Source organism: Zophobas morio, unplaced genomic scaffold (assembly GCF_036711695.1).
Source record: "Zophobas morio isolate AGI-343-1 ecotype UQ-CSIRO unplaced genomic scaffold, CSIRO_AGI_Zmor_V1 ptg000016l, whole genome shotgun sequence".
Lineage (NCBI taxonomy): Eukaryota > Metazoa > Arthropoda > Insecta > Coleoptera > Tenebrionidae > Zophobas > Zophobas morio.
Window position 1 is genome coordinate 2,084,442 of NW_026972121.1, and position 25,855 is coordinate 2,110,296.

Genomic DNA, 25,855 nt, shown 5'->3' on the forward strand with positions numbered 1-25,855 from the left:
GGCGTACGACCGTAATTTGAATCCAACACCGATTCCATCATCACCCCACACACCAATATCTTGCCCGGGGGACATCATCTTTCGGCCTTTACCAGGGTCAAGTCTCCGTGTAGCTTGGAGACGTCAGAAGGGTACGGGACGTTCGTGCCCGCACCGGCTCCTGCGTCCGACATCAACGTGAGCCCCCGCAGGAAAAAGCACCACGCTACGAAAGCCAACTCGTTCGGAGAGTTTATGTACCGCAACGACCAACCTGCGATTTATTCGGTGGCGGGTAGTAATAGGGAAACGTACACGTCGGTCTACACCAGCAACAGCGCAGATTACATCAACCAAACTATCAACTATCCCGATTTGATTGAGCCTTACGAAAACAACGAATTCCACAATACACAACGGCATTTTACATACAATTCGCTTACAACGACCCAGGCCCCGACCGACTCACCCGGTTCTGGAAGAAGGAGGTCTCTGTCGAGGATGTACTCCACGAGTAACGGCCACGACGGAGTCGCCAATCATGAAGGTTACAAGACGGCGATGTACAGAACCATGTTTCCGAGTGGAAATATCACGGACGCCCTTTCCTACTACCCGACATCATCAAGGTACGAAAGTGGGGTCGTAAATCTACCGCAAACAGACTACAACGATCCTTCGGCGTGGCTGAGTTGTCCTCCGGATGGACACTACCAAGACAGTGCGAGCCCGAGTAGCTCAATGAGGTCGACCGAAACGTCGGACTACAATCAGAGTCCTTACCTGGATCAAAGGAGACAACCCCAGCGTCACCAACAACCCATATACGAAAACCAGACGCAAATCGACCAGCACAACAGGCAGTGGAACCAAAGACAAGAAATACCATACCTAGAGCTGGACCTGAGGAACAGGAACGTTCCGGAATACATAGTACAGCAGCAGCAACACGGAGACAATAAATACTTTGACGCTAGCAACGTTATAATCACGCAATCAGGGTACATTACTATAAACTCAGAAACCGTTGATACTCACCGTGACGAAAAAATGAAAAGAGTAAAAAGGGGAACACGCTACGATCCGCGATGAGTTCAGTGAGTCATTGGTTGCCCGACCTACACCTAACCAAGCGACACCGGTCTTACTCCCTCCCGTCAGGCTTAAGACGAGAAGACTTAGAAAAGAGTAAAAGCACCCACGCCAAGAGCAACGTCGCCCCTCGTCGGAAAAAAAAGAACGCTATTGTGTCCACGGTTTCTGGAACACTACAAAAAGCCAAACGAAAAACCCATTTCCAACAATCCACGCAATTTTTATCCGACCCAGAACAGTCCGAAAACGAATGGGTCCTACACCGAGCGAGCTCCGTCGTCTCCGAAGACGACCGAAGCGAAGACAGCTACAGCCTCTTCGAAAACCAACCCGACCGCGATTTATTCGCTAAAGTTTCCAAGTCTAAAACCAGAAACAACAGTCAACAAGAAGCCGCAAACCTGAGGAAGATCAATTACAACTTCAATTCGAACCAGTGAAGAAGTCTCCACAGACCAGCGACGCGAGTCCCCGGCAAGAGCAAGATTTCAACGGCGACGCGCTCGCTGCCGAAGAAGAAATTTCAGGAAAAAGTACGGGCAGCGGCTCCAGTACTATTTTTCCCACCATGGGCGACACCAAAAGAAGTTCGGCGTCGTCAGAAAAAAGCGACGAAACCGTCATCACCGAAAATAAAATGGTAGGTAAATGGTAAGAGCCTTGGGTAAATACAGACAACAAAAGCAGACATCGTCGTGTTCAGACGACCAATTGTCCGAGCAAGGTGTGGTGATCGAAGAAATCGCCAGTGAAGAACACCAAGAAATTGAAGAGAGCAAACCAGAAAAACTGGTCGAACAAGCATCCACTGAAAGTCAGTATAGCAACACGAGCAAAGTCGTCTCCAACGGTGAACTGACTCTCGAAGGAAGTCCCTCGGCGTTCAGTTTACGGACACAAATCCACAAATACCTGCCACGGCACCAACAAAGCTTGGAGTTTCCTGGCCACAAGGGCGAAGATGATGATAGCAAAAGTACGCACTCTTGGCGCAGTACTTCTCGGGCGACAAAGCACCGAAGACAGTATTGACAGCGAAGACGAATGGTACTGCTACGAGCTCCGTAAACTCGAAGAGATGGAGCGCCAGTCGCAACTGGAAGCCGAAATGGGTGCCACTTTACGCGAAGAACCCGAACTGGAAGAGTTCTACGAACCGTACGAAGAAGTCAAAGAAAAAATGTCATTCGTTTTAAGAGAACTCCGAATGAAAGCCAAAGTCGTCGAAGGGGTCCGAGATGAAAAAGACAATAACATCCACGTTATCCAGTCGGCGAAGCACCGAGAAAACAACAACCACAACTCGTACGAAGTGGAAGAAGCCCACGCTTTGTTCCACAAAATCAATGAATTTAAAGAAGAACCCGAGGAAGAAGAACCATCCCGTGAGCCGTCCCCTCCACCTAAAGACGAAGAGCACTCGTCAGGCGAAACCTCGGGTCCTGACAGCCCGCACATCAGTGTCGACGAGGAAGAAGAAGACGTCAACGAAGAGTTCGCCAGGTGTCACGTACAAATGGAAGAGAAACCGCTCGAAGAGGCACCGATCGAAGAAGAAGAACCGAAACCCGAGAAGACCCCCGAGTCCCCTGAAATTAAAATAGACGCCGACACCACCAAACCCGAATTAGCTAAAGAAGCGTCCGCTCAAATGGGTAGTAAATTGAAACTACTCAAAGCTTTGAAAAAACGTAAAGCGGAAGAGAAGAGTAACCAAGTGAAAGTTCCTGAAACGGCGACTGAAAAGGATAAAGTGTCATTATTCTTGGGAGAACTCCGAATTTTTGAGTAAAACATTCCACATTTTATTTAGAAAAAAATTCATATGATGTAAGTGGACAGAATTCGTCATTTAGTCACGAATTATGTGCACCTTATTATACCGGGTGTCTGGAAAATGGCGGATTAACTCTTCAGTAAGTTATGTACACCTTATTAGTCGTTACTCGTTGTGCATTATTATTAAGAAAACAAGCTGCTAAGTCAAGACTGATTTTGGCAAATCAGATCCCTCTAAGAAAATAGAAGGCGGATGGGTGGAGCTAGTTCCTGCTAAAATCAGTTTTATCTTAGCAGCTACTAGTACCCCACCCATCCTCCCTATCTTTTCTTACAAGGTATTTCATTTGCCAAAATCGGTCTTACTTTAGAAGGTGCTACCCCCGCCCACCCACCCTCTCTTTTCTTGGAAGGTATGTCATTTGCCAAAATCAGTTTTATGTTAGCAGTTGCTAGCTAGGAAAAACCGATTTTGGCAAATGACGTACCCTCTCAGAAAAGAGAGGGTGGGTGGGCGGGGCTAGTACCTGCTAGGATAAGACTGATTTTGGCAAATGAGATCTCTTTAAGAAAAGAGAGGGCGGATGGGTGGGTCTATAACCTGTTAACACTGATTTTGGCAAATGACATACCCTCTAAGAAAAGAGAGGGAGGGTGGGTGGGACTAGTACCTTCTAAAATAAGACTGATTTTGGCAAATGAGATCTCTCTAAGAAAAGAGACGGCGGACGGGTGGGGCTAGAACCTGTTAACACTGATTTTGGCAAATGACATACCCTCTAAGAAAAGAGGGAGGGTGGATGGGAATAGTACCTCCTAAAATAAGACTGATTTTGGCAAATGAGATTTCTTCAAGAAAATAGAGGGTAGTACCTGTAAAATCAGTGCTATCTTAGCAGCTACTAACTAGGATAAGATTGATTTTGGCAAATGGCATACCTTCTAAGAAAAGAGGGGGTGGGTGGGCAGGGCTAGTACCTGCTAGGATAAGATTGATTTTGGGAAATGAGATCTCTCCAAGAAAATAGAGGGCGGATGGGCCGGGCTAGTACCTGCTAAAATCAGTTTTGTCTTAGCAGCTACTAGTACCCCACTCACCCACCCTCTCTTTTCTTACAAGGTATCTCATTTGCCAAAATCAGTCTTACTATACAAGGTGGTATCCCCGCCCACCCACCCTCTCTTTTCTTGGAAGGTTTGTCATTTGCCAAAATCAGTTTTATCTTAGCAGCTACTAGCTAGGATAAAACTGATTTTGGCAAATAACATACTCTCTCAGAGAAGAGAGGGTGGGTGGGCGGGGCTAGTACTTGCTAAGATAAGATTGATTTTGGCAAATGAGGTCTGTCTAAGAAAAGGAAAGGAGGGTGGGTGGGGCTATTACCTTCTAAAATGAGACTGATTTTGGCAAATGAGATCTCTCTAAGAAAATAGAGGGCGGGTGGGCGGAGTTACTACTTGCTAAAATCAGTTTTATGTTAGCAGCTATTAGTAAGAAATTTAATTAAATTGTTATAATAAAAGACACTAGAGGCTCCAAAGGACTTTCAAATTCTTTCCGAACAGGAATATCTAGAAGCTCAAGATTATTTTAAATTAAAAAAAAAACTGAGTCCCAAAGTTAACTCAAAAACAGCTCACGGCAGAATTTTCCAAAAATAAAACACCAAAGTTCCCCAAAATTGTTTTAAATAATTTACAAAAAAAGTCTCCATGGGTTCCCAAAATAATACACCGTGGGTACCCAAACACTGTGGCACTCAAGACTGTTTTAGATTCGTAAAAAGTAAAACACTATTAGCTCAAAAGATTTTTTAATGTTCATCCAGCAACAAAACACCAGGGGACCTAAAATAAAATTAACTGCGAACATGTTAAACGTAGGGTTTTGAAAACTTTGACAATTTTTGATAGGTCAAAAATTTTATCAAATTGTTATTACAAAAACAATACCACCATATCTTTGTACATTCTAACTGAAATGGTAATTAAACATGGTCATGGGTGAGAGAAACATTAACTAAGTTGATGTGATAATGGTAGTCCACCATTTTCCAGACACCCGGTATATTATTGTATTATATTATATTATTTGAATTGTGGTTGACGACATACAGTGAATGACAAAATCAATATCACGCTTCGCCTAGTATAGATTTTGTTTCACAGACAATATACTGCTTATTACTTAAGATATTCACATGCGATAACCCCGTATCTTTTTATGGCCAATCCAGATGCAGCAACAACGTCGCCTCTATGACTGTTTCCTCGGTTTTTTAGCGTCAGTTGTACAAGAAAATTGAAGCATTTAATCTTCGAGAGTAAATTTTCTTTAATCCCGGCGCCTCCACCATTTCCCTCCTTCTTTAAAAATTTCCACAGTTGGAATAATCTCCCCCAGCAAACTATCCTCACGTTTAATAGATTAAAAACGCTTTTAACTTAAAAACTTAACCCCGAAGGTTCGAATTTCCTTCGCCAAACACAAACGGAACGTCAATATTTGCATAATTTCTTGGAGCGATCTTTATAGGCGAAATCTATACGATAATTTTACGTTAATTAAAGTCAAACATGGCCGCAGCGTTAATTGATTCCGCAAAGTTACCAGCTCCAGGATTAACATTATAAATCATTGTGCGAATTTTTCTAAATTACCGTGATCGCCGCCGCCTAAATAAAGTTATGAATTTAATTTAGTGCGAAAGTGGCACGTAATAGCGCCTTGTTGGTCAATAAACCCCGTTTGAAATCATAGAGGCGACTTTTATGCTCCATAAATTCGCCTAGAATACATCTGGGAAGCTCCCGCTGACAATAATACCGAATGTGCCCCCAATAAATTATTTTGTGTAAGAAAAATAGATAATGGCTCATAAGCAAGCCATAAATTCTAATGAAACTTACCAGTTCTTCGTCGTTGAGGGTGGCTCGGGGAACGGCTGACGTCAGTCCGGCGTTCCTCTTGGCCGCCATGGTCTGCACAAACCGACCAAGTTAGTTAATGTTGATTTAATTCGTTTAGCGAAAAGCGTTGTTGCTTTTAACCCTTATCTACGCATTAGCAAAAATTAGAAAAAATCGTGTCGAACTAGCACTTAAAAAAACATTCTCGAGGTGGAGAAATTCAAGCGCCAATATTGGTTTACGCTCGGGACCGATGCTAGCGCTATTTCTATTTTTTCTACTTACCGAGTATTGATGTTTGATGTTTACATGCTGTACGGAAGCGACATGCAATTTAGTGCTTTAAACATGCTTTTAGCGATAAGAGGTTGTTTGTACGTCGCGTAATGGACCGAATTCTTATAAAAAATGAATCTCGTAAAAACGTATGACATAATTTTGACATTTTTGCGGTTATGTACAGATTTGTGTGCTCATCTGAACACCCCTCGCACTTGCAACTTGGATCGTTTCCGAGTTTAACGACTTTTAAAGTAGACAAACATCGAAGGGAAAGTCAAATGCATGCCGAGTTTTAGTAGATTTAGTGACTGTAAAATCCAACGTGAGTTCAAGCTTAATCTACGAGTGCAGCTATAGCAACGTGAAAAACTACTTTATAAAGATATGGAAGGAAGAGTAGACCAGTACCTTGAGCACCTGGAGAAGTGAAGCGGCGTAGGGCAAACCATTAAACAGAGAACAAACAACACAGACACATTAGTAATGGTTCTAGGAAAGAGTACACATTACAGTCAACATTAACGGGGAGAAAGGGCCAAGGATACATTAAACAGTTATAGGGACTTGCACTCTGATAACTGGACACTTCTCGTTTTTTTAATCACGTCACCTTAAAAGTTTGCGTGGTAAACACTATTTCAGTTTTGTATTACAATAGATATAATAACTGAAAAACAACGAAATAGAACTCCTCTACGTGATTCCGGTTATCGTAATTTATGGCTTCTCTGGATTATCTTGGCATGAGTAGTCGGAGCAAATAGAAAAAGCTATTTTTCAAGCATGATATATCGACATTAGTTGAGGGTATGTTAAAGGCTTTCATATTTTATTGGCGCTGGTAATTGCAGACCATTACACAAATGATACGATGTCCATAAAATTATTATTTCGATATGGGTTGCATTATTATAAATCACGTCATTTGGGAAATCGGCCTGATTTATCTGAAATATTGTATAATTTGGTTTTTATTTCCCGAGCGTAGGCGTTAGATTTGAAATCTTGCAAAAGTTTATGGTAAATCGTTACTCAAAATTTATTCGTTTATCCCCTACCCAAAAAGGTAATGACGTTGGCTCAAAATTTTGCGTGATAAATTGTGTCTGAAATATGCAAAATATTCATAGTTATTTTAAAATTTCAAAATCGAAAATATTGAAAATACCAATTTTCCGTTTTTCTTTCCTTCAATTTTGCAATTTTTTGATGTCGCCATGTTTCGTTTTTTCATTTTCTCTATTTTTTCAATTTTTTGGTTTCACAATTTTATTTTCGTCATTTTCTCATTTTAGACTTTTTCGTTGTTTCAGTTTTGATTTTTGAACGTTACAATTTTGCAATTTGTTGTATTTTTTTATTCGAAAAGCGGAAAAATCGAAAAACTGAAAAAGTGCAAAAATTTAAAATCGAAAAACTAAAAAATCGGAAAAATTGAAAAATCGAAAATGTGAAAAATCACAATTTTTCGTTTTTCTTTTCTTTTATTTTAAAATTTTTTGATATTTTAATGTTTTATTTTTTCATTTTCTCTAATTTTTCAATTCTTCCAGTTTTCAATGTTTGGGTTTCATTATTTTTCGTTTTGTCGACATTTTTTAAAATTTTTCGATTCCCTGACCTCCAAATTTTCAATTTTTCGATTTTGCAATTTTTCATTTCCCAATTTTTTAATTTTTAATTTTACGATTTTTTCAAGTTCTCGATTATTTTGATTTTCCATTTCCCAGGTTTCTTAATTTTCATTTTCTCGATTCCTTGTATCAATTTTTAGTGTTTTCACTTCTTTTGTTTTTCAGTGTTTCTTTTGATTTTATAATTTTTTCTTTATTCAGTTTTTCAAAGTTTCACTCTGTGATTTCTCGATTCCTGGATTTTCCAATTTTTCAATTTATGGGTTTCCAATTATCCGATTTTCGGATTTTTTAGTTTTCAATACATATTTAGTTTTTTCGATTTTGCTCTTTTTCAGTTTTTAAGTTTCTCTATTTTTAATCTACAGATTTTTCAATTTTTCGTTTGGTCAATTTTTCAAGTTCTTGATTTCCAGTATTTCGATTTTCCAGTTTTCCTTTTATACTTTTTCGTTGTTTTGTTTTTGATTTTTGAATGTTACAGGTTTTCAATGTTTTATTTTTTTTTATTCGAAAAAGTGAAAAAGTGCAAAAATTAAAAAAGTCGAAAAACCAAAAAATCGGAAAAATTTGAAAAATCGAAGAACAGAAAGTACGAATTTTTCCTTTTTTGCGTTTGCTTCGATTTTATCGGTTTTTTGATATCACAATTTTTCGTCTTTTCATTTAGTTTACTTTTTAATTTTGCCGTTTTTCAATGTTTGGTATAATAATTTTTTGTTTTTCAAGGTTAATTTTTCAAATTTCCGGACTTCTAAAATTTTCGATTTTTCTTATCTTCAGTTTTTCGATTTTAGAATTTTTGCATTTCCAATTTATCTATTTTCCGATTTCTGTATTTTCAACATTTCGTCTTTTTTTGTTTTTGCACATTTTCGATTTATAAGTTTCTTAATTTTTAATCTTTCGTTTATTAATTTTTCGTTTTTTCAATTTTTCAAGTTTTTTATTTTCAACTTTTAAATTTTTCAAGTTTCCAATTTAAACTTTTCCATTTTTGGATTCGAAAAGTTGAAAAATCGAAAAATTGGAAAACCCAAAAATTGGAAAGTCGAAAAATTATAGAATCGTCAAATAAAGTTGAAAAACTAATATTGACAGATGGAAAAATTGAAACATGGTACACCGACAAATTGTAAAAATTGAAAATTTCAAAATCGAAAAAGTGGAAAATTACAATTTTTCGTTTTTCTTTTCTTTTGCGCCAACTTTACAATTTTTTGATATCGCAATGTTCCGTTTTTTCATTTTCTCTATTTTTTCAATTTTTCGGTTTCATAATTTTTCGTTTTTCAACTTCCGATATTTAGATTTTTCGGTTTTCATTTTAGAATTTTTCGTTGCTTTATTTTTGATTTTTGAATGTTACAGTTTTTTAATTTTTTTATTTGAAAAGTTAAAAAATCGAAAAAGTGAAAATGCGCAGAATTTAAAAGTCAGTAAACCAAAAAATCGGAAAAAATTGAAAAATCGAAGAACTGAAATTGCGAATTTTTCGGATTTTCCTTTTTCTTCGATTTTATGGTTTTTGTTTTAACATTTTGTTTACCTTTTCAATTTTGCCATATTTCAATGTTCGGTATCATAATTTTTGTTTTTTTTAAGTTAAATTTTTGAAATCTTCAATTTCTCGTCTTCCAAATTTTTCAGTTTTTCCTTTCTTCAATTTTTGGATTTGCAATTTTTCCATATATCGCAATTTTCAATTTTTAGATTTTTCAAAGTTTTCATTTTACACTTTTTCCTTTTTTCAATTTTTTTTAATACCAATAAAGTATTGATTTTTTTCAGTTTGAAAAGTTGAAAAATCCAAAAATTTAAAAAGTGAACAATCTAAAAACTGAAAAAACGAAAAATGAGGAAGATCACAAGTTTTCGTTTTTCTTTCTTTTACTTCAATTTTGCAATTTTTTGATATAGCAATGTTTCGTTTTTTTCGTTTTCTCTATTTTTTTCAATATTTCGGTTTCATAATTTTTCCTTTTGTCAACTTCAATTTTTTTTAGTTTTCCAATTTCTCGACTTCCAAATTTTCAATTTTTCGATTTTGCAAGTTTTCTATATTTCAATTTTTCACTTTTTAATTTCCCAAATTTTTTATTTTTAATTTTTCAATTTTTTCAAGTTCTCAAGTTCTATTTTCCATTTTTACGATTTTTAATTTCCATTTTCTCGATTTTTGTTTCACTTCCTTTATTTTTTCAATGTTTCTTTTGATTTTATGATTTCTCCTTTATCCAATTTTTCAAAATTTTTCATTTTTTTAATTTTCAATATTTCGACTTTAAAATACATATTTAATTTTTTCGATTTTGGTTTTTTAGGAGTAGTTTTTAAGTTTCTCTATTTTTAGTCTATCGATTTTTCAATTTTTCGTTCCGTGAATTTTTGAAAATTATCATTTCCAATATTTAGATTTTTCAGTTTTCATTTTAGATTTTTCATTCGAAAAATTGACAAAGTACAAAAATTGAAAGTCGAAAAACCAAAAAATCCGAAAAATTGAAAAATCGAAAAACTGAAAAAACCAAAAATATCAAAATCGCAAATGTGGAAAATCACAAGTTTTCGTTTTTCTTTTCTTCTATTTCAGTTTTATAATTTTTTGATACTCTCCATTTTTTCGATTTTTCGGTTTCATAATTTTTCGTTTATTCGATTTCAATTTTTTAATTTTTCAATTCCTGGACATCCAAATTTTCAATTTTTCAATTTTGCAAATTTGCGATATTACAATTTTTAATTTTTTTTAAATCCCAATTTTTTAATTTTTTAATTTTTCAATTTTTTCAAGTTTTCCGTTTTTATTTGTTTTTTTTTTATTTTCTCGATTTTATGTCACAATTTTTCATTTTTTAATTTCCTTTATATTTTTAATATCTCTTTTTGGATTATATTTTTCGGTCTGCAATTTTTCGATATCATAATTTTTCAGTTCCTCGATTTTCGAATTTATGGATTGAAAAACTAAAAAAAATAAAATCCAAAACGAAAAATTGAAGAAATGCAAAATTGACAAATCGAAAAAATAAAGAAAATGAAAAGCAGAAACGAAAATTGCAAATCAAGAATTTAAGGCCATGAAAAATTTAAAAATCCCAAAATTTTGAAAACTCGTAAAACTGCAATTCGAGAAATTGCAAAATGAATAAATTGAAACATCTCAAAGCTGTAAAATCGAAAATAATATCGTAAAATTTTAGAGAAAAAAAAATGAAAAATAGAAGATTTGTAAAACGAAAATTTGAAGAAATGAAATATTAAAGAATCGAAAAACTTGAAAAATTAAAAACTCGAAAAACTTAAATTTAAAAACTGAAAAATTAAGAAACGGGTAAATTGAAAAAACGAAAAATTGAAATTGGAAAAACAAAAAATTATATTAAAATCGAAACAATGGAAAATCGAGTAATTGAAGAAATTAAAAAAAATTAAATAAAATTTGAAAACTCCAAAACTTGCAATCGAAAAACTACATTGCATAATTCAAGTAAAAAATTTGCGGGAGTGTAATTTTTCTAAATGGAAATATTTTATCGTAACGAAAATGGAAATTATCTCAGTGTACGTACTCATGCTCACAGGAGTCTTAAACAACCACAACTGAATCCCCGCATTGTTCCAGTTATCAGCGTACACATCCATGTCGGTTTATGACCAGGATCCGGATGATGCTGAGGTGGGTACTTTACAAAGGACATCAAATACTTGTCTAATTAAAGGCATAATACTGGGATTGTCGGATTTGATTACGCATGATTTGCGGTTAAACCGCTTATACAAACACGCGTGAAACATTTTGAAACCGCCACACATGCAAAATCATATCGGATTATTACAGTATTTACTCGCGTTCATCGCGCACAGAAAAACAGAAATTTGTTTCAGATTTGCTCTTCAACAAGTCGACATTCTCGTAACGTGGTACTTCCACATCGAGACCCATTTACATGCCACTTCACTTTCCTCGAACAAAAATAAAGGACGTTTACGTGCTGATTCTAAAAATAAGAGACAGTTTTAAAAGACGGATGTCGAATAAAACTGCGCCTCGAAGTCAATTTACGTTCGAGGAGTATTCGATAATAATAATAACAATAACGGTGATTTATAATCGGAGATATCCTGATGTGATTTTGCATGAATAAGCTCGCTCTTCCTTGTTATTATAAATTGCGAGCTTTATATTGAACCGTCCTTTTTGAGGTGATTGATTAAATGATGAAGAGTGCGAAGTACGTTACCAGTTCGGATACGAGGGGTATGGACTTCCGTCTGGGTCGGATGTCCGGCATGCTGTCGATGTTGCTGTAGAATGGATTATCCCCAGGGTGTCTGTCAACAACAAATATAGATCAGAAAATTCAGCGACAAAAAATTGGGGTAAATTTGCTAAGTGAGCCGCTTGCGTAATATATGAGAAAAGTGCGCATTTTAGACTAAAAAAAAAACAAAATAGTATTATTATTATTTTCAATTTCCATTTTACACTAAATAAAATAAGCCAGTGGAATGGAGAAAGAAAGTGGGTGGGCTAAATTTAGCTTTTTTCTGGTTTTAAGCAGTCGCCCCGCCCACCCACCCCTTCTTCGTTCCACTGACTACTCTTAATATTGTTCAGTCCTATCTTAGCTAGTTTTAGCCCCGCCCACCCACCCTTTTTTTCCTTAGAGAATATGTCATTTACCAAAATCAATCTTTTCTTGGCAAGTACTAGCCCCACCCACCCGCCCTCTATTTTCTTAGAAGGTGTGTCGTTTGCCACAATCAGTCTTATGTTAGTAGGTACTAGCCCCGCCCACGTACGCTGTTTTCGTTCTAACAATTTTATTTCTGTTCAATTTAGATCCATTTTTCATTCGAACTAGACAAAATGAATCACTGAAATAGAAGCGGGGTGGGTGGGCGGGGTGAATTATCTGTTCTTTGTAAAGTGAGAATGGGAACTAATACAACGTAGGCTGTTAAAAAAAACGTTAATCGTAATTTTTTTGTTATATTTGCTATAACATTTATTTCTTATTTCTAAGTTTGACTTTTTCCTACAGTTTTTTTATAATTTTTTGATGCGGCAATGTTTCTTTGTTTCACTTTTTCTATTTTTTTCTCGATTTTTCGGTTTCACAACTCTTGGTTTTTTCCGCTTAAATTTTTTTAATTTTTCAATTTGTCGACTTCCAGATTTTCTTTTTCCAATTTTACGATTTTTCGATATTTCAATTTTTCATTTTTTAATTTCCCAATTTTTTAATTTTTAATTTTTCAATTTCTTCAAGTTCTCGATTTTTATTTTCCATTTTCCAGATTTTTTCATTTTGATTTTCTCGATTTTTTTTCAGAATTTTTCGTTTTTTAACTTCCTTTATTTTTTCAATGTTTCTTTTGATTTCAAATTTTCAATCTCTGATTTTTTAATTCCCCTATTTTCTAATTTTTTAATTTCTCAATTTTGCAATTTATGGGTTTCCAGTTATCCGATTTTCCGATTTTCTAGTTTTCCAATATTTCGACTACAATACATATTTAATTTTTTCGATTTTGCTCTTTTTCAGTTCTTAAGTTTCTCAATTTTCAATCTGTCCATTTTTAAATTTTTCGTTTCGTCAATTTTCCAATTTCTTCATTTCCAATATTTAGATTTTTCAGTTGTCATTTTAGACTTTTCCGTTGTTTAATTTTTGATTTTTGAAAGTTACAATTTTGTAATTTTTTAATTTTTTTATTCGAAAAGTTGAAAAAACGAAGAACTAAAAAAGTGGAAAAATATGAAAGTCAAAAAACTGAAAAATCGGAAAAAATGGTAAAATCGAAAAAATGAAAATACGAATTTTTCGCTTTTCATATTTCCTCGAATTTACTGTTCATTAATATCACAATTTTTCGTCTTTTCATTTTATTTATTTTTCCAGTTGTGCCATTTTTCAATGTTCAGTTTCATAATTTTTCGTTTTTCAAGTTTAATTTTTTCAAATTTTCAATTTCTCGACTTCCAAATTTTTCAATTTTTCGTTTCTTGATCTGTATATTTTTCATTTTCCCGTTTTTTTTTAAGTTTCATTTTCCCATTTTATATCACAATTTTTCCTTTATTTTAATTCCTCGACTTTCCAATTTTGAAATTTTTCGATTTTGTCAGTGAAATGGAGAAAGAAAGTGGGTGTCGCTAAATTTAGCTTTTTTCTTGTTTTAGGCAGTGGCCCCGCCCACCCACCCCTTCTTCATTCCAGTGACTACTCTTAATATTGTTCAGTTCTATCTTAGCAAGTTTTGGCCCCGCCCACCACCCTTTTTTTTTCTTAGAGGAAATGTCATCTACCAAAATCAATCTTTTCTTAAAAAGTACTAGCCCCACCCACCCGCCCTCTATTTTCTTAGGTTTGTCATTTGCCATAATCAGTCTTATCTTAGCAAGTACTAGCCCCGCCCCCGTGCGCTGTTCTCATTCTAACGATTTTATCTCTCTTCAATTTAGATCCATCTTTCATTCGGTCTAGACAAAATGAATCACTGAAACGGAGGCGGGGTGGGTGGGCGTGGCGAATTATCTGTTCCTTGTAAAGTGAAAATTGGAACTAATAGAACGTAGGCTGTTAAAACAAACGTTAATCGTCATTTTTTTGTTATTTTTCCTATAACATTTATTTCTTATTTCTGAAGAACAAAATGAGAGAACGAGTGGGTGGGCGGGGCTAAGTTTGACTTTTTCCTCCAGTTTTTTATAATTTTTTGATATCGGAATGTTTCCTTGTTTTATTTTGTCTATTTTTTTCTCGGTTTTTCGGTTTCACAACTTTTGTTTTTTTCCGCTTAAATTTTTTTGAATTTTTCAATTTGTCGACTTCCAGATTTTCTTTTTGCAATTTTGCGATTTTTCGATATTTCAATTTTTAATTTTTCAATTTCATCAAGTTCTCGATTTTTATTTTCCATTTTCCAGATTTTTTAATTTTGATTTTCTCGATTTTTTTATCATAATTTTTCGTTTTTTAACTTCTTTTATTTTTTCAATATTTCTTTTGATTTTATAATTATTTATTTATCGAGTTTTTCAAATTTGCAATATTTGATTTTTCAGTTCCTCTATTTTCTAATTTTTTAATTTCTCAATTTTGCAATTTATGGGTTTCCAGTTATCCGATTTTTCGATTTTCTAGTTGTCCAATATTTTGACTACAATACATATTTAATTTTTTCGATTTTCCTCTTTTTCAGTTCTTAAGTTTCTCTATTTTCAATCTGTCCATTTTTAAATTTTTCGTTTCGTCAATTTACCAATTTCTTCAATTCCAGTATTTAGATTTTTCAGTTTTCATTTTAGACTTTCCCGTTGTTTAGTTTTTGATTTTTGAAAGTTACAATTTTGTAATTTTGTATTTTTTTTTTTATTCGAAAAGTTGAAAAAACGAAAAACTGAAAAAGTGGAAAACTATGAAAGTCGAAAAACTGAAAAATCGGAAAAAATGGTAAAATCAAAAAAATGAAAATACGAATTTTTCGTTTTTCATATTTCTTCGAATTTACTGTTCATTAATATCACAATTTTTCGTCTTTTCATTTTATTTCCTTTTCCAATTGTGCCATTTTTCAATGTTCGGTTTCATAATTTTTCGTTTTTCAAGTTAAATTTTTTCAAATTTTCAATTTCTCGATTTCCAAATTTTTCAATTTTTCGTTTCTCGATTTTTATTTTCCATTTTCCAGATTTTTTCAATGTGATTTTCTCGATTTTTTATTACAATTTTTCGTTTTTTAACTTCCTTTATTTTTTCAATGTTTCTTTTGATTTTATAATTATTTATTTATGGAGTTTTTCAAATTTGCAATATTTGATTTTTCAGTTCCTCTATTTTCTAATTTTTTAATTTCTCAATTTTGCAATTTATGGGTTTCCAGTTATCCGATTTTTCGATTTTCTAGTTGTCCAATATTTTGACTACAATACATATTTAATTTTTTCGATTTTGCTCTTTTTCAGTTCTCTGTTTCTCTATTTTCATTATGCCCATTTTTAGATTTTTCGTTTCGTCAATTTTCCAATTTCTTCATTTCCAATATTTAGATTTTTCAGTTTTCATTTTAGACTTTTCCGTTGTGTAATTTTTGATTTTTGAAAGTTACAATTTTGTAATTTTTATTTTTTTTTATTAGAAAAGTTGAAAAAACGAAAAACTGAAAAAGTGGAAAAATATGAAAGTCGAAAAACTAAAAAATCGAATAAATTTAAAAAATCTAAAAACTGAAAATACGAATTTTTCGTTTTTTCATATTTCTTCGAATTTACTGTTCATTAATATCACAAGTTTTCGTCGTTTCATTTTATTTACTTTTCCAATTGTGCCATTTTTGAATGTTCGGTTTCATAATTTTTCGTTTTTCAAGTTTAATTTTTTCAAATTTTCAATTTCTAGACTTCCAAATTTTCAATTTTTCGTTTCTTGATCTTTATTTTCCATTTTCCCGATTTTTTAAGTTTCATTTTCTCGATTTTATTTCACAATTTTTCCTTTATTCACTTCCTTTATTTTAAGTCCTCGACTTTCCAATTTTGAAATTTTTCGATTTTGTCAGTGAAATGGAGAAAGAAAGTGGGTGGTGCTAAATTTAGCTTTTTTCTGGTTTTAAGCAGTAGATCCGCCCACCCACGCCTTCTTCGTTCCACTGACTACTCTTAATATTGTTGAGTCCTATCTTAGCAAGTTTTGGCCCCGCCCACCCACCCTCTATTTTCTTAGAAGGTTTGTCGTTTGCCATGATCAGTGTTATCTTAGCAAGTACCAGGCCCGCCCACGTACGCTGTTCTCATTCTGACGATTTTATCTCTCTTCAATTTAGATCCACCTTTCATTCGGACTAGACAAAATGAATCACTGAAATGGAGGCGGGGTTGGTGGGCGGGGCGAATTATCTGTTCCTTGTAAAGTGAAAATTGGAACTAATAGAACGGAGGCTGTTAAAAAAAACGTTAATCGTAATTTGTTTGTTATATTTCCTATAACATTTATTTCTTATCTCTGAAGAACAAAATGAGAGAACGAGTGGGTGGGCGGGGCTAAGTTTGCCTTTTTCCTACAGTTTTTTATAATTTTTTGATATCGCAATGTTTCCTTGTTTCATTTTTTCTATTTTTTTCTCGATTTTTCGGTTTCACAACTTTCGGTTGTCTCCGCTTAAATTTTTTTAATCTTTCAATTTGTCGGCTTCCAGATTTTCATTTTTTCAATTTAGCAATTCTTCGATATTTCAATTCTTCATTTTTTAATTTCTTCAAGTTCTCGATTTTTATTTTTCATTTTCCAGATTTTAAAATTTTGATTTTCTCGATTTTTGATCACAATGTTTCATTTTTTAACTTACTTTATTTTTTCAATGTTTCTTTTGATTTTATAATTTTTTCTTTATTGAGTTTTTCAAATTTTCAATCTTTGATTTTTCAATTCCCCGATTTTCTAATTTTTTAATTTCTCAATTTTGCAATTGATGGGTTTTCAGTTATCCGATTTTCCGATTTTCCGATTTTCTAGTTTTCCAATATTTCGACTATAATACATATTTAATTTTTTCGATGTTGCTCTTTTTCAGTTTTTAAGTTTCTCTATTTTCAATCTGTCCATTTTAAAATTTTTCGTGTTGTCAATTTTCCAATTTCTTCATTTCCAATATTTAGATTTTTCAGTTTTCTTTTTAGACTTTCCCGTTGTTTAATTTTTGATTTTTGAAAGTTAGAATTTTGTAATTTTTTAATTTTTTTATTCGAAAAGTTGAAAAAACGAAAAACTGAAAAAGTGGAAAAATATGGAAGTCGAAAAACTCAAAAATCGGAAAAAATGGTAAAAACGAAAAAATGAAAATACGAATTTTTCGTTTTTTCATGCCTCTTCGAATTTACTGTTCTTTAATATCACAATTTTTCGTCTTTTTATTTTATTTACTTTTCCAATTGTGCCATTTTTCAATGTTCGGTTTCATAATTTTTCGTTTTTCAAGTTTAATTTTTCAAATTTTCAATTTCTTCAAGTTCTCGATTTTTTTTTTTCAATTTGTCGACTTCCAGATTTTCATTTTTTCAATTTAGCAATTTTTCTATATTTCAATTCTTCATTTTTTAATTTCTTCAAGTTCTCGATTTTTATTTTCCATTCTCCAGATTTTTTAATTTTGATTTTCTCGATTTTTTATCACAATTTTTCGTTTTTTGACTTCTTTTATTTTTGTTCAATGATTCTTTTGATTTTATAATTTTTTCTTTATTGAGTTTTTCAAATTTTCAATCTTCGATTTTTCAATTCCCCTATTTGCTAATTTTTTAATTTCTCAATTTTGCAATTTATCGGTTTCCAGTTATCCGATTTTCCGATTTACTAGTTTTCCAATATTTCGACTACAATACATATTTAATTTTTTCGATTTTACTGTTTTTCAGTTGTTAAGTTTCTCTATTTTCAATCTGTCCATTTTTAAATTTTTCGTTTCGTCAATTTTCCAATTTCTTCATTTCCAATATTTAGATTTTTCAGTTTTCATTTTAGACTTTTCCGTTGTGTAATTTTTGATTTTTGTAAGTTACGATTTTGTCTTTTTTTAATTTTTTTTATTCGAAAAGTTGAAAAAACGAAAAACTGAAAAAGTGGAAAAATATGAAAGTCGAAAAACTCAAAAATCGGAAAAAATGGTAAAAACGAAAAAATGAAAATACGAATTTTTCGTTTTTCATGCCTCTTCGAATTTACTGTTCTTTAATATCACAATTTTTGTCTTTTTATTTTATTTACTTTTCCAATTGTGCCATTTTTCAATGTTCGGTTTCATAATTTTTCGTTTTTCAAGTTTAATTTTTTCAAATTTTCAATTTCTTCAAGTTCTCGATTTTTTTTTTCAATTTGTCGACTTCCAGATTTTCATTTTTTCAATTTAGCAATTTTTCGATATTTCAATTCTTCATTTTTTAATTTCTTCAAGTTCTCGATTTTTATTTTCCATTCTCCAGATTTTTTAATTTAGATTTTCTCGATTTTTTATCACAATTTTTCGTTTTTTAACTTCCTTTATTTTTTCAATGTTTCTTTTGATTTTATAATTTTTTCTTTATTGAGTTTTTCAAATTTTCAATTTTTGATTTTTCAATTCCCCTATTTGCTAATTTTTTAATTTCTCAATTTTGCAATTTATGGGTTTCCAGTTATCCGATTTTCCGATTTACTAGTTTTCCAATATTTCGACTACAATACATATTTAATTTTTTCGATTTTACTGTTTTTCAGTTGTTAAGTTTCTCTATTTTCAATCTGTCCATTTTTAAATTTTTCGTTTCGTCAATTTTCCAATTTCTTCATTTCCAATATTTACATTTTTCAGTTTTCATTTTAGACTTTTCCGTTGTGTAATTTTTGATTTTTGAAAGTTACGAATTTGTAATTTTTAATTTTTTTTTATTAGAAAAGTTGAAAAAACGAAAAACTGAAAAGTGGAAAAATATGAAAGTCGAAAAACTGTAAAATCGGAAAAAATGGTAAAATCGAAAAAATGAAACTACGAATTTTTCGTTTTTTCATACTTCTTCGAATTTACTGTTCATTAATATCACAATTTTTCGTCTTTTCATTTTATTTGCTTTTCCAATTGTGCCATTTTTCAGTGTTCGGTTTCATAATTTTTCGTTTTTCACGTTTAATTTTTTCAAATTTTCAATTTCTCGACTTCCAAATTTTTCAATTTTTCCTTTCTTGATCTTTATTTTCCATTTTCCCGATTTTTTAAGTTTCATTTTCTGGATTTTATATCACAATTTTTCCTTTTTTCACTTCCTTTGTTTTAATTCCTCGACTTTCCAATTTTGAAATTTTTCGATTTTGTCAGTGAAATTCAGAAAGACAGAGGGTGGTGCTAAATTTAGCTTTTTTCTGGTTTTAAGTTGTAGCCCCGCCCACCCACCCCTTCTTCGTTCCACTGACTAGTCTTAATATTGTTCAGTCCTATCTTAGATAGATTTAGCCCCGCCCACCCACCCTTTTTTTTCTTGGAGGTTATGTCATTTACCAAATCAATCTATTCTAGCCCCACCCACTTAGAGGGTTTGTCGTTTGCCACAGTCAGTGTTATCTTAGCAAGTACTACACTACACCAATCCAAGTTTATATACTTGTCCTTTCAAAAATATTGATGAGGTCATCACAAAATTGTGTAAAGTAAAAATTCAACACGAAAATACTGGATATATTTCACTGTACTTTTGTTGCGAGGGAAGTTCTGTCGAAACAACTTTCGACCAATTTTTTATTAATATACGTAGTCATCTTTTCACAACAAGAAACTTAAAACATGTTCAAAGTGGTAAATGTTTGTAGACAAATATGGATTTTGCATTTAAGCTCCGCCCTCTTGGCTCACGACCAATAAAACTTCGCCACAATTGAGACAGGGCGGGCGGGTGGGGCTTACATTTTCCTTTTTTTCTTAATATGTATTTCACAACAAGAGACTTAAAACATGTAAATTTTTGTAGACAAATATGGATTTTGCAATTAAGCTCCGCCCTCTTGGCTCACGACGAATAAAAATTCGTCACAATTGAAATAGGGCGGGTGGGCGGGGCTTATATTTTCCTTTTTTTCTTAATTTGTGTAGACTTCTTGTCACAACAGGAAATTTAAAACATATTTAAAATGATAAATTTTTGTAGAAAAATGAAAAAGTTCTGGAGAAACAACTTTCGATGAATTTTTGTTATCAATTTTAAGAATGTTGACGCCTTGTTATTTTCGACAATTTTGAAAATTAATTTTTATTGTAATGATTTTCGACATCTTACTATGAAGGTAAATTACTATGAAAAAATCAACTCCTGAAAGGCGAGCGTAGCGAGCACACTCGGTATATTTCAGTTTCCAATTTTTAAAATTTCAACAACAAAAAAATATTTCTTAATAATTTAGATTCTCAGGGACACCAATGAAAACTTGTTTATATTATACCTGGACGTGCTCGCTGCGCTCGCGTTCTAGACGTTCTTTTTTTTGATATTTAGTTTCAGAAATATGCAAGAAACGATCTCAGAGAAGTTATTTGGGTTCAGTTATACTAATAAAATAACTCTGTAGATTAAAAAACATACTTAGAATACGAGCGCAGCGAGCACGTTCCGGTAGCTAGGGTCTCTCCAATTTTAATGTTTACAAACATTTTCAAGATTTACTTTTTTAGACATTAAAAAATTCTCTCGTAAATAAATTTAGTTTCTCCAGGACACACATGAATATTTTTTTAAATTACACCTGAACGTGCTCGCTGCGCTCGCATTCTAAATGTTCTGTATTGGCGTTTCAATTTTACGTTTTTGCAATTATTCCATTTTGCAATTTTTCAAAATTTGGATTTTTCAATTTCTCAGTTTTTGAATTTTTGAATTTTTTAAAATATTTAATCTTCTTTGTGCCTTGAATTGTTCAGTTTGCAATTTTTCTAGTTTTCGGTTTCCAATTTTGCGTTTTTCTTTTCGTTTACATATTCCATATTAGAATCAAATTTTAATTTTTTAATTTTAAAAACTTTCGATATTCATTTTTCGATTTGTCGGTTTTTCAGTTTGCGAATCCCTCAATTTATAGATTTTGTTTTTGGATTTTTATTTTCTCGACATTTGGGATTTTTTAGTTATCTATTTTTATTTTTCAAGTTTTCTAGTTTTCGTTTCTATACTTGTACGATTTTTGACATGTACATTTTTGCAATTTTCCGATTTTACAATTTTTCAAAATTTGGATATCTTAATATCTCAATTTTTCAACTTTTCCATTTTTTTCAATTGTTAGTGTTTCAGTTTTTTTGTTCCTTGAATTGTTCGATTTACAATTTTTCGAGTTTTCACTTTCAAATTTTTCTAATTATGCGTTTTTTTTTAATTTTTTAGTTTCTTTTTAGATATATATTTTACATCATGATTTTCAATTCATACATTTTTCGCTTTTTCTGGTTATTTTACTATCGTCTCTTTCCGTTTTTCAGTTTTTCATTTTTTCAGTTTTTTTGATGTTATAGTTTTTGATATTTAACATTCTTGAATTATTTAATATTTTTGGCATTTTTAAATTAAAAGTTTAACATATTTGTTTCTGAGCTTTCTAACACTTTTATTTTTGATTTTTTTTGTCAATGTTAGAAATGTTGGCTCCTTGTTATTTTAACAATTTTGACATATTTGACGTGTTTGCCATATCTGACATTTCCACGTATATTTATGATTTATATTGTTGAAACTTGTAACCTTAAACATTGACATTCCTAGACGTTTTCGATATTCTTTAGGTTTATATAAAATTTTTGACATTTTGATCTTTTTTTAGATTTTTTTTCAGCATATTCTGGATAACTATGACGTGTTTGATGTTTTGAACATATGTGACATTTTATATTTCTTCTATAAATTTTATTTCGGGCAGTCTGGATATCTTTAGAGTAGTTGATATTGTTCACATTTTAACCATTTCTGTCATTTTATCCGTGTTTTGAAAGTTTTTGCTGTCAAACTTTTTTGTAGAGATTTCGCTTTTGACATTCTTGAGTTATTTAACATTTTTAACATTTTAACCCCGACTTTTTGATTTTTTTTGTCAATTTTAAGAATGTTAACACCTTTTATATATTTGACAATTTTAAAATATTTGATGTGTTTGAATTCTTTGATTTTTTTGTCAATTTAAGAAAATTGACGTTTTGTTATTTTGGAGATTGAATTTTTATTGTAATGATTTTCGAGGTCTTACTATGAAGGTAAATTACTCTGAAAAAATATTTCTTAATAATAATTTAGCTTCTCAGGGACATCAATGAAAACTAAATTTTATTCAAATTTTAGTTTTTTAATTTTAAAAATTTTCGACATTCATTTTTCGATTTGTCGACGTTTCCGAATTATCAATTATTTTCCGATTTTTTATTTTTTAAGTTTTCAAGTTTTCTTTTCTATACTTGTACCATTTTTCACTTGTACATTTTTGCAATTTGAGTACAATTTTTCAAAATTTGGATATTTTCATTTCTCAATTTTCCAACTTTTCAATTTTTTTCAATTTTTAGTCTTTCAGGTTTTTTGTTCCTTGAATTGTTAGATTTCTAATTTTTCGAGTTTTCACTTTCAAATTTTTCAAATTATGCGTTTTTTAATTTTTTAGTTTCTTTTTACATTTTCTATATCATGATTTTCAATTAATAAATTTTTCGCTTTTCCTGGTTATTTTACTATCGTCTCTTTCCGTTTTTCAGTTTTTTTGATATTAACTATAATTTTTGACATTTTTAAATTAAAATTTTAAGGTAAATTACTCGGAAAAAATATTTCTTAATAATTTAGCTTCTCAGGGACATCAATGAAAACTAAATTTTATTCAAATTTTAGTTTTTTAATTTTAAAAATTTTCGACATTCATTTTTCGATTTGTCGACGTTTCCGATTTATCAATTATTTTCCGATTTTTTATTTTTTAAGTTTTCAAGTTTTCTTTTCTATACTTGTACCATTTTTCACTTGTACATTTTTGCAATTTGAGTACAATTTTTCAAAATTTGGATATTTTCATTTCTCAATTTTCCAACTTTTCAATTTTTTTCAATTTTTAGTCTTTCAGGTTTTTTGTTCCTTGAATTGTTAGATTTCCAATTTTTCGAGTTTTCACTTTCAAATTTTTCAAATTATGCGTTTTTTCATTTTTTAGTTTCTTTTTACATTTTCTATATCATGATTTTCAATTAATAAATTTTTCGCTTTTCCTGGTTATTTTACTATCGTCTCTTTCCGTTTTTCAGTTTTTTTGATATTAACTATAATTTTTGACATTTTAAAATTAAAAGTTTAATATATTTGTTTCTGATCTTTTTAACATTTTGATTTTTGATTTTTGTTGTCAATGTTAGGAATGTTGGTTCCTTGTTATTTTTGACAATTTTGAAATATTCGATGTGTTCCACTTTTTTGACTTTTTTGTCAACTTTAAGAATGTTGACCTCTTGTTATTTTTGACAATTTTGAAATACTTAATGTGTGACATTTTCACGTATATTTGACATATTATTGGTGATTTTTTTAAAGAATTGTTGAAACTTGTAACATTGACATTCCTAGACATTTACGATATTCTTTATGTTTATATAATATTTTTGATCTTTCTTTAGATTTTTTTTCTTCATATTCTGGATAACTATGACGTGTTTGATGTTTTGAACATATGTGACATTTTAATTTTTTCTATAAATTATATTTCTGGTAGTCTTTAGAGTAGTTGACATCGTTCACATTTTAACCATTTTTGTAATTTTATCCGTGTTTTGGAAATTTTTGATTTTTGACAATTTTAAAATATTTGATGTGTTTGAATTCTTTGTTTTTTTTGTTAAGAAGGTTGACGTTTTGTTATTTTGACAGTTTAGAAATATTTGATATCTTTGATATGTCTGACATTTTATGTTTATTTGACGTATCACTTTTGACATTTTTTTTAAGAATGTTTGACACTTATAACCTTAAACTTTGACAGGTTCTCGATATTTTTTACATTTATATTTAATCACCTACTAAAGTATAATCTAAAATAACTCAATAGTTGATTCCTCAGGAATATTATTTTAGCAGTTTCTTTCCAAAAGTAAGGGCAAAGTTTTATTGTCAAGTTTCTTCGAGAACAAAATATGTATATAAAATTCAGATTTTAGAACAAAATAGGCAAAAAAGGTGAACATTTGTCTACAACCAAAATGATAAAGGCATTTGCCCTTTGCTCGGAATCCGCTCTTTATGCATGAGAATCCTCCCTTTTCCCTGCGTATCAAATTTCGCATCAACCGCAACCTTGTACACAGGAATGATTAATCACAAACCCCATTCCTAGCATCAATATGCAGCCGAAACTAGCACTAGTTGCGCATATGCGCAACGCAACGGCGGCAATTAATCTACGCTCATATCAAACAGGGTAAAAGGGTCATTTCGTTATTATTAAGGGTCACGCGATATCCTGTGCGAGTATAAAGTGGCTTATTCGAGCACACGAACCCCAGTCGGAATCGTTGAATAGAATCGTTTAAATCCCTCCAAGATCGACGATTTTCATTAATTTTAACGACCAGAGACGCAAGAAGTTGATTTAACACCCGAATATGGCTCAATTTGTACGAGTAAATGTTCGGATGTCGCAGATATTTCATAAAATGCTAATTCAGTGTCAAACACAAGTTTTTCGTTAAATCCGGCTCGAAGGAGCACGCGTTAGTCCTTCGAGCCGGATGTCGATTACAATAAACGAACGTGGCAAAATTTTCGTCGCTACCATGTGCGTTGGCAGCATTTGGTCTTTACTTCCGTAATATTTTTCTAATATTTTTCGCTTTGTTTTTCCTCGTACGAAATTCATGGATGCCCGAGCCACGCCAATGCATCCCGAATACAAATGTCCCGTATTGCGGTATTCATGTGAAATTTCGAATCTGATCTCTTGAAGGAGTACTAATATTTTTACGGCGCCGCAAACGTTTTATTCAATGGGGTGATTCGGCGGAAATTTATCCGTTTCTCTTGACTCTGCTGCACGTTTTATTTCACACAGTTTTGCTAAAAGTGGTGAATTGGGAACGTGCTTGGACTCGGCGGTGTAAATTAATTTTAACTTTCATTATGTAAATAGGTGGGTTAATTAATTTTTACACACGAGGAAGAGAATTGGGTTTTTGCGAAGTCGTGTTAGATAAAGTTTTATCTAGTACAGAGTGACGCTTCCGTTTTTTCGGTTTTGTTTGTTCTGTTTCACTGATAGCGGAGCTGTTGAAACGACTGGAGATGGTCAAGATCGCGTGAGATTGCGAGGAATTATTGACGATTACTTACCCATTCGCCCTGTTGGCCGAGTCGCCGCTGAGTCCCGACCCATTCTAAAAACAAAAAAAGTAACATAAATAGTGAATCAACACAACGTCCCCAATCGGGGCAACAATCAGACTAACAAAACACTTTATTCTTAACACATTCCAAAATACAACAATAGTATTAAAATAACAATCTTACAGTGTCGGAACAGGGTATACAAACTTATTATCTTAGCACAATGTCTTTCTTGAAGCAACTGTCCTAGATAAGCGTCGTTATAATACTGCTAACATCAATACTATACTGTGCGGATGTATGCGACCTATGCCAT

At 31.9% G+C, this 25,855-nt stretch overlaps 1 protein-coding gene across 3 annotated transcripts in view; it reads right to left on the reverse strand.

The window, feature by feature from the left end:
- The window catches only part of LOC135129545 (protein unc-13 homolog A), a 186,925-nt gene that overhangs the window by 66,876 nt on the left and 94,194 nt on the right, over window positions 1-25,855 (reverse strand). For all 3 annotated transcript variants that reach the window (XM_064056714.1, XM_064056711.1, XM_064056712.1), the window contains 3 exons: window positions 25,546-25,589; window positions 11,924-12,014; window positions 5,764-5,835 (listed from right to left, as the gene is read on the reverse strand). In XM_064056714.1, the coding sequence (XP_063912784.1) occupies window positions 5,764-5,835; window positions 11,924-12,014; window positions 25,546-25,589 (207 nt within the window). The remainder of the gene's footprint in view (window positions 1-5,763; window positions 5,836-11,923; window positions 12,015-25,545; window positions 25,590-25,855) is intronic.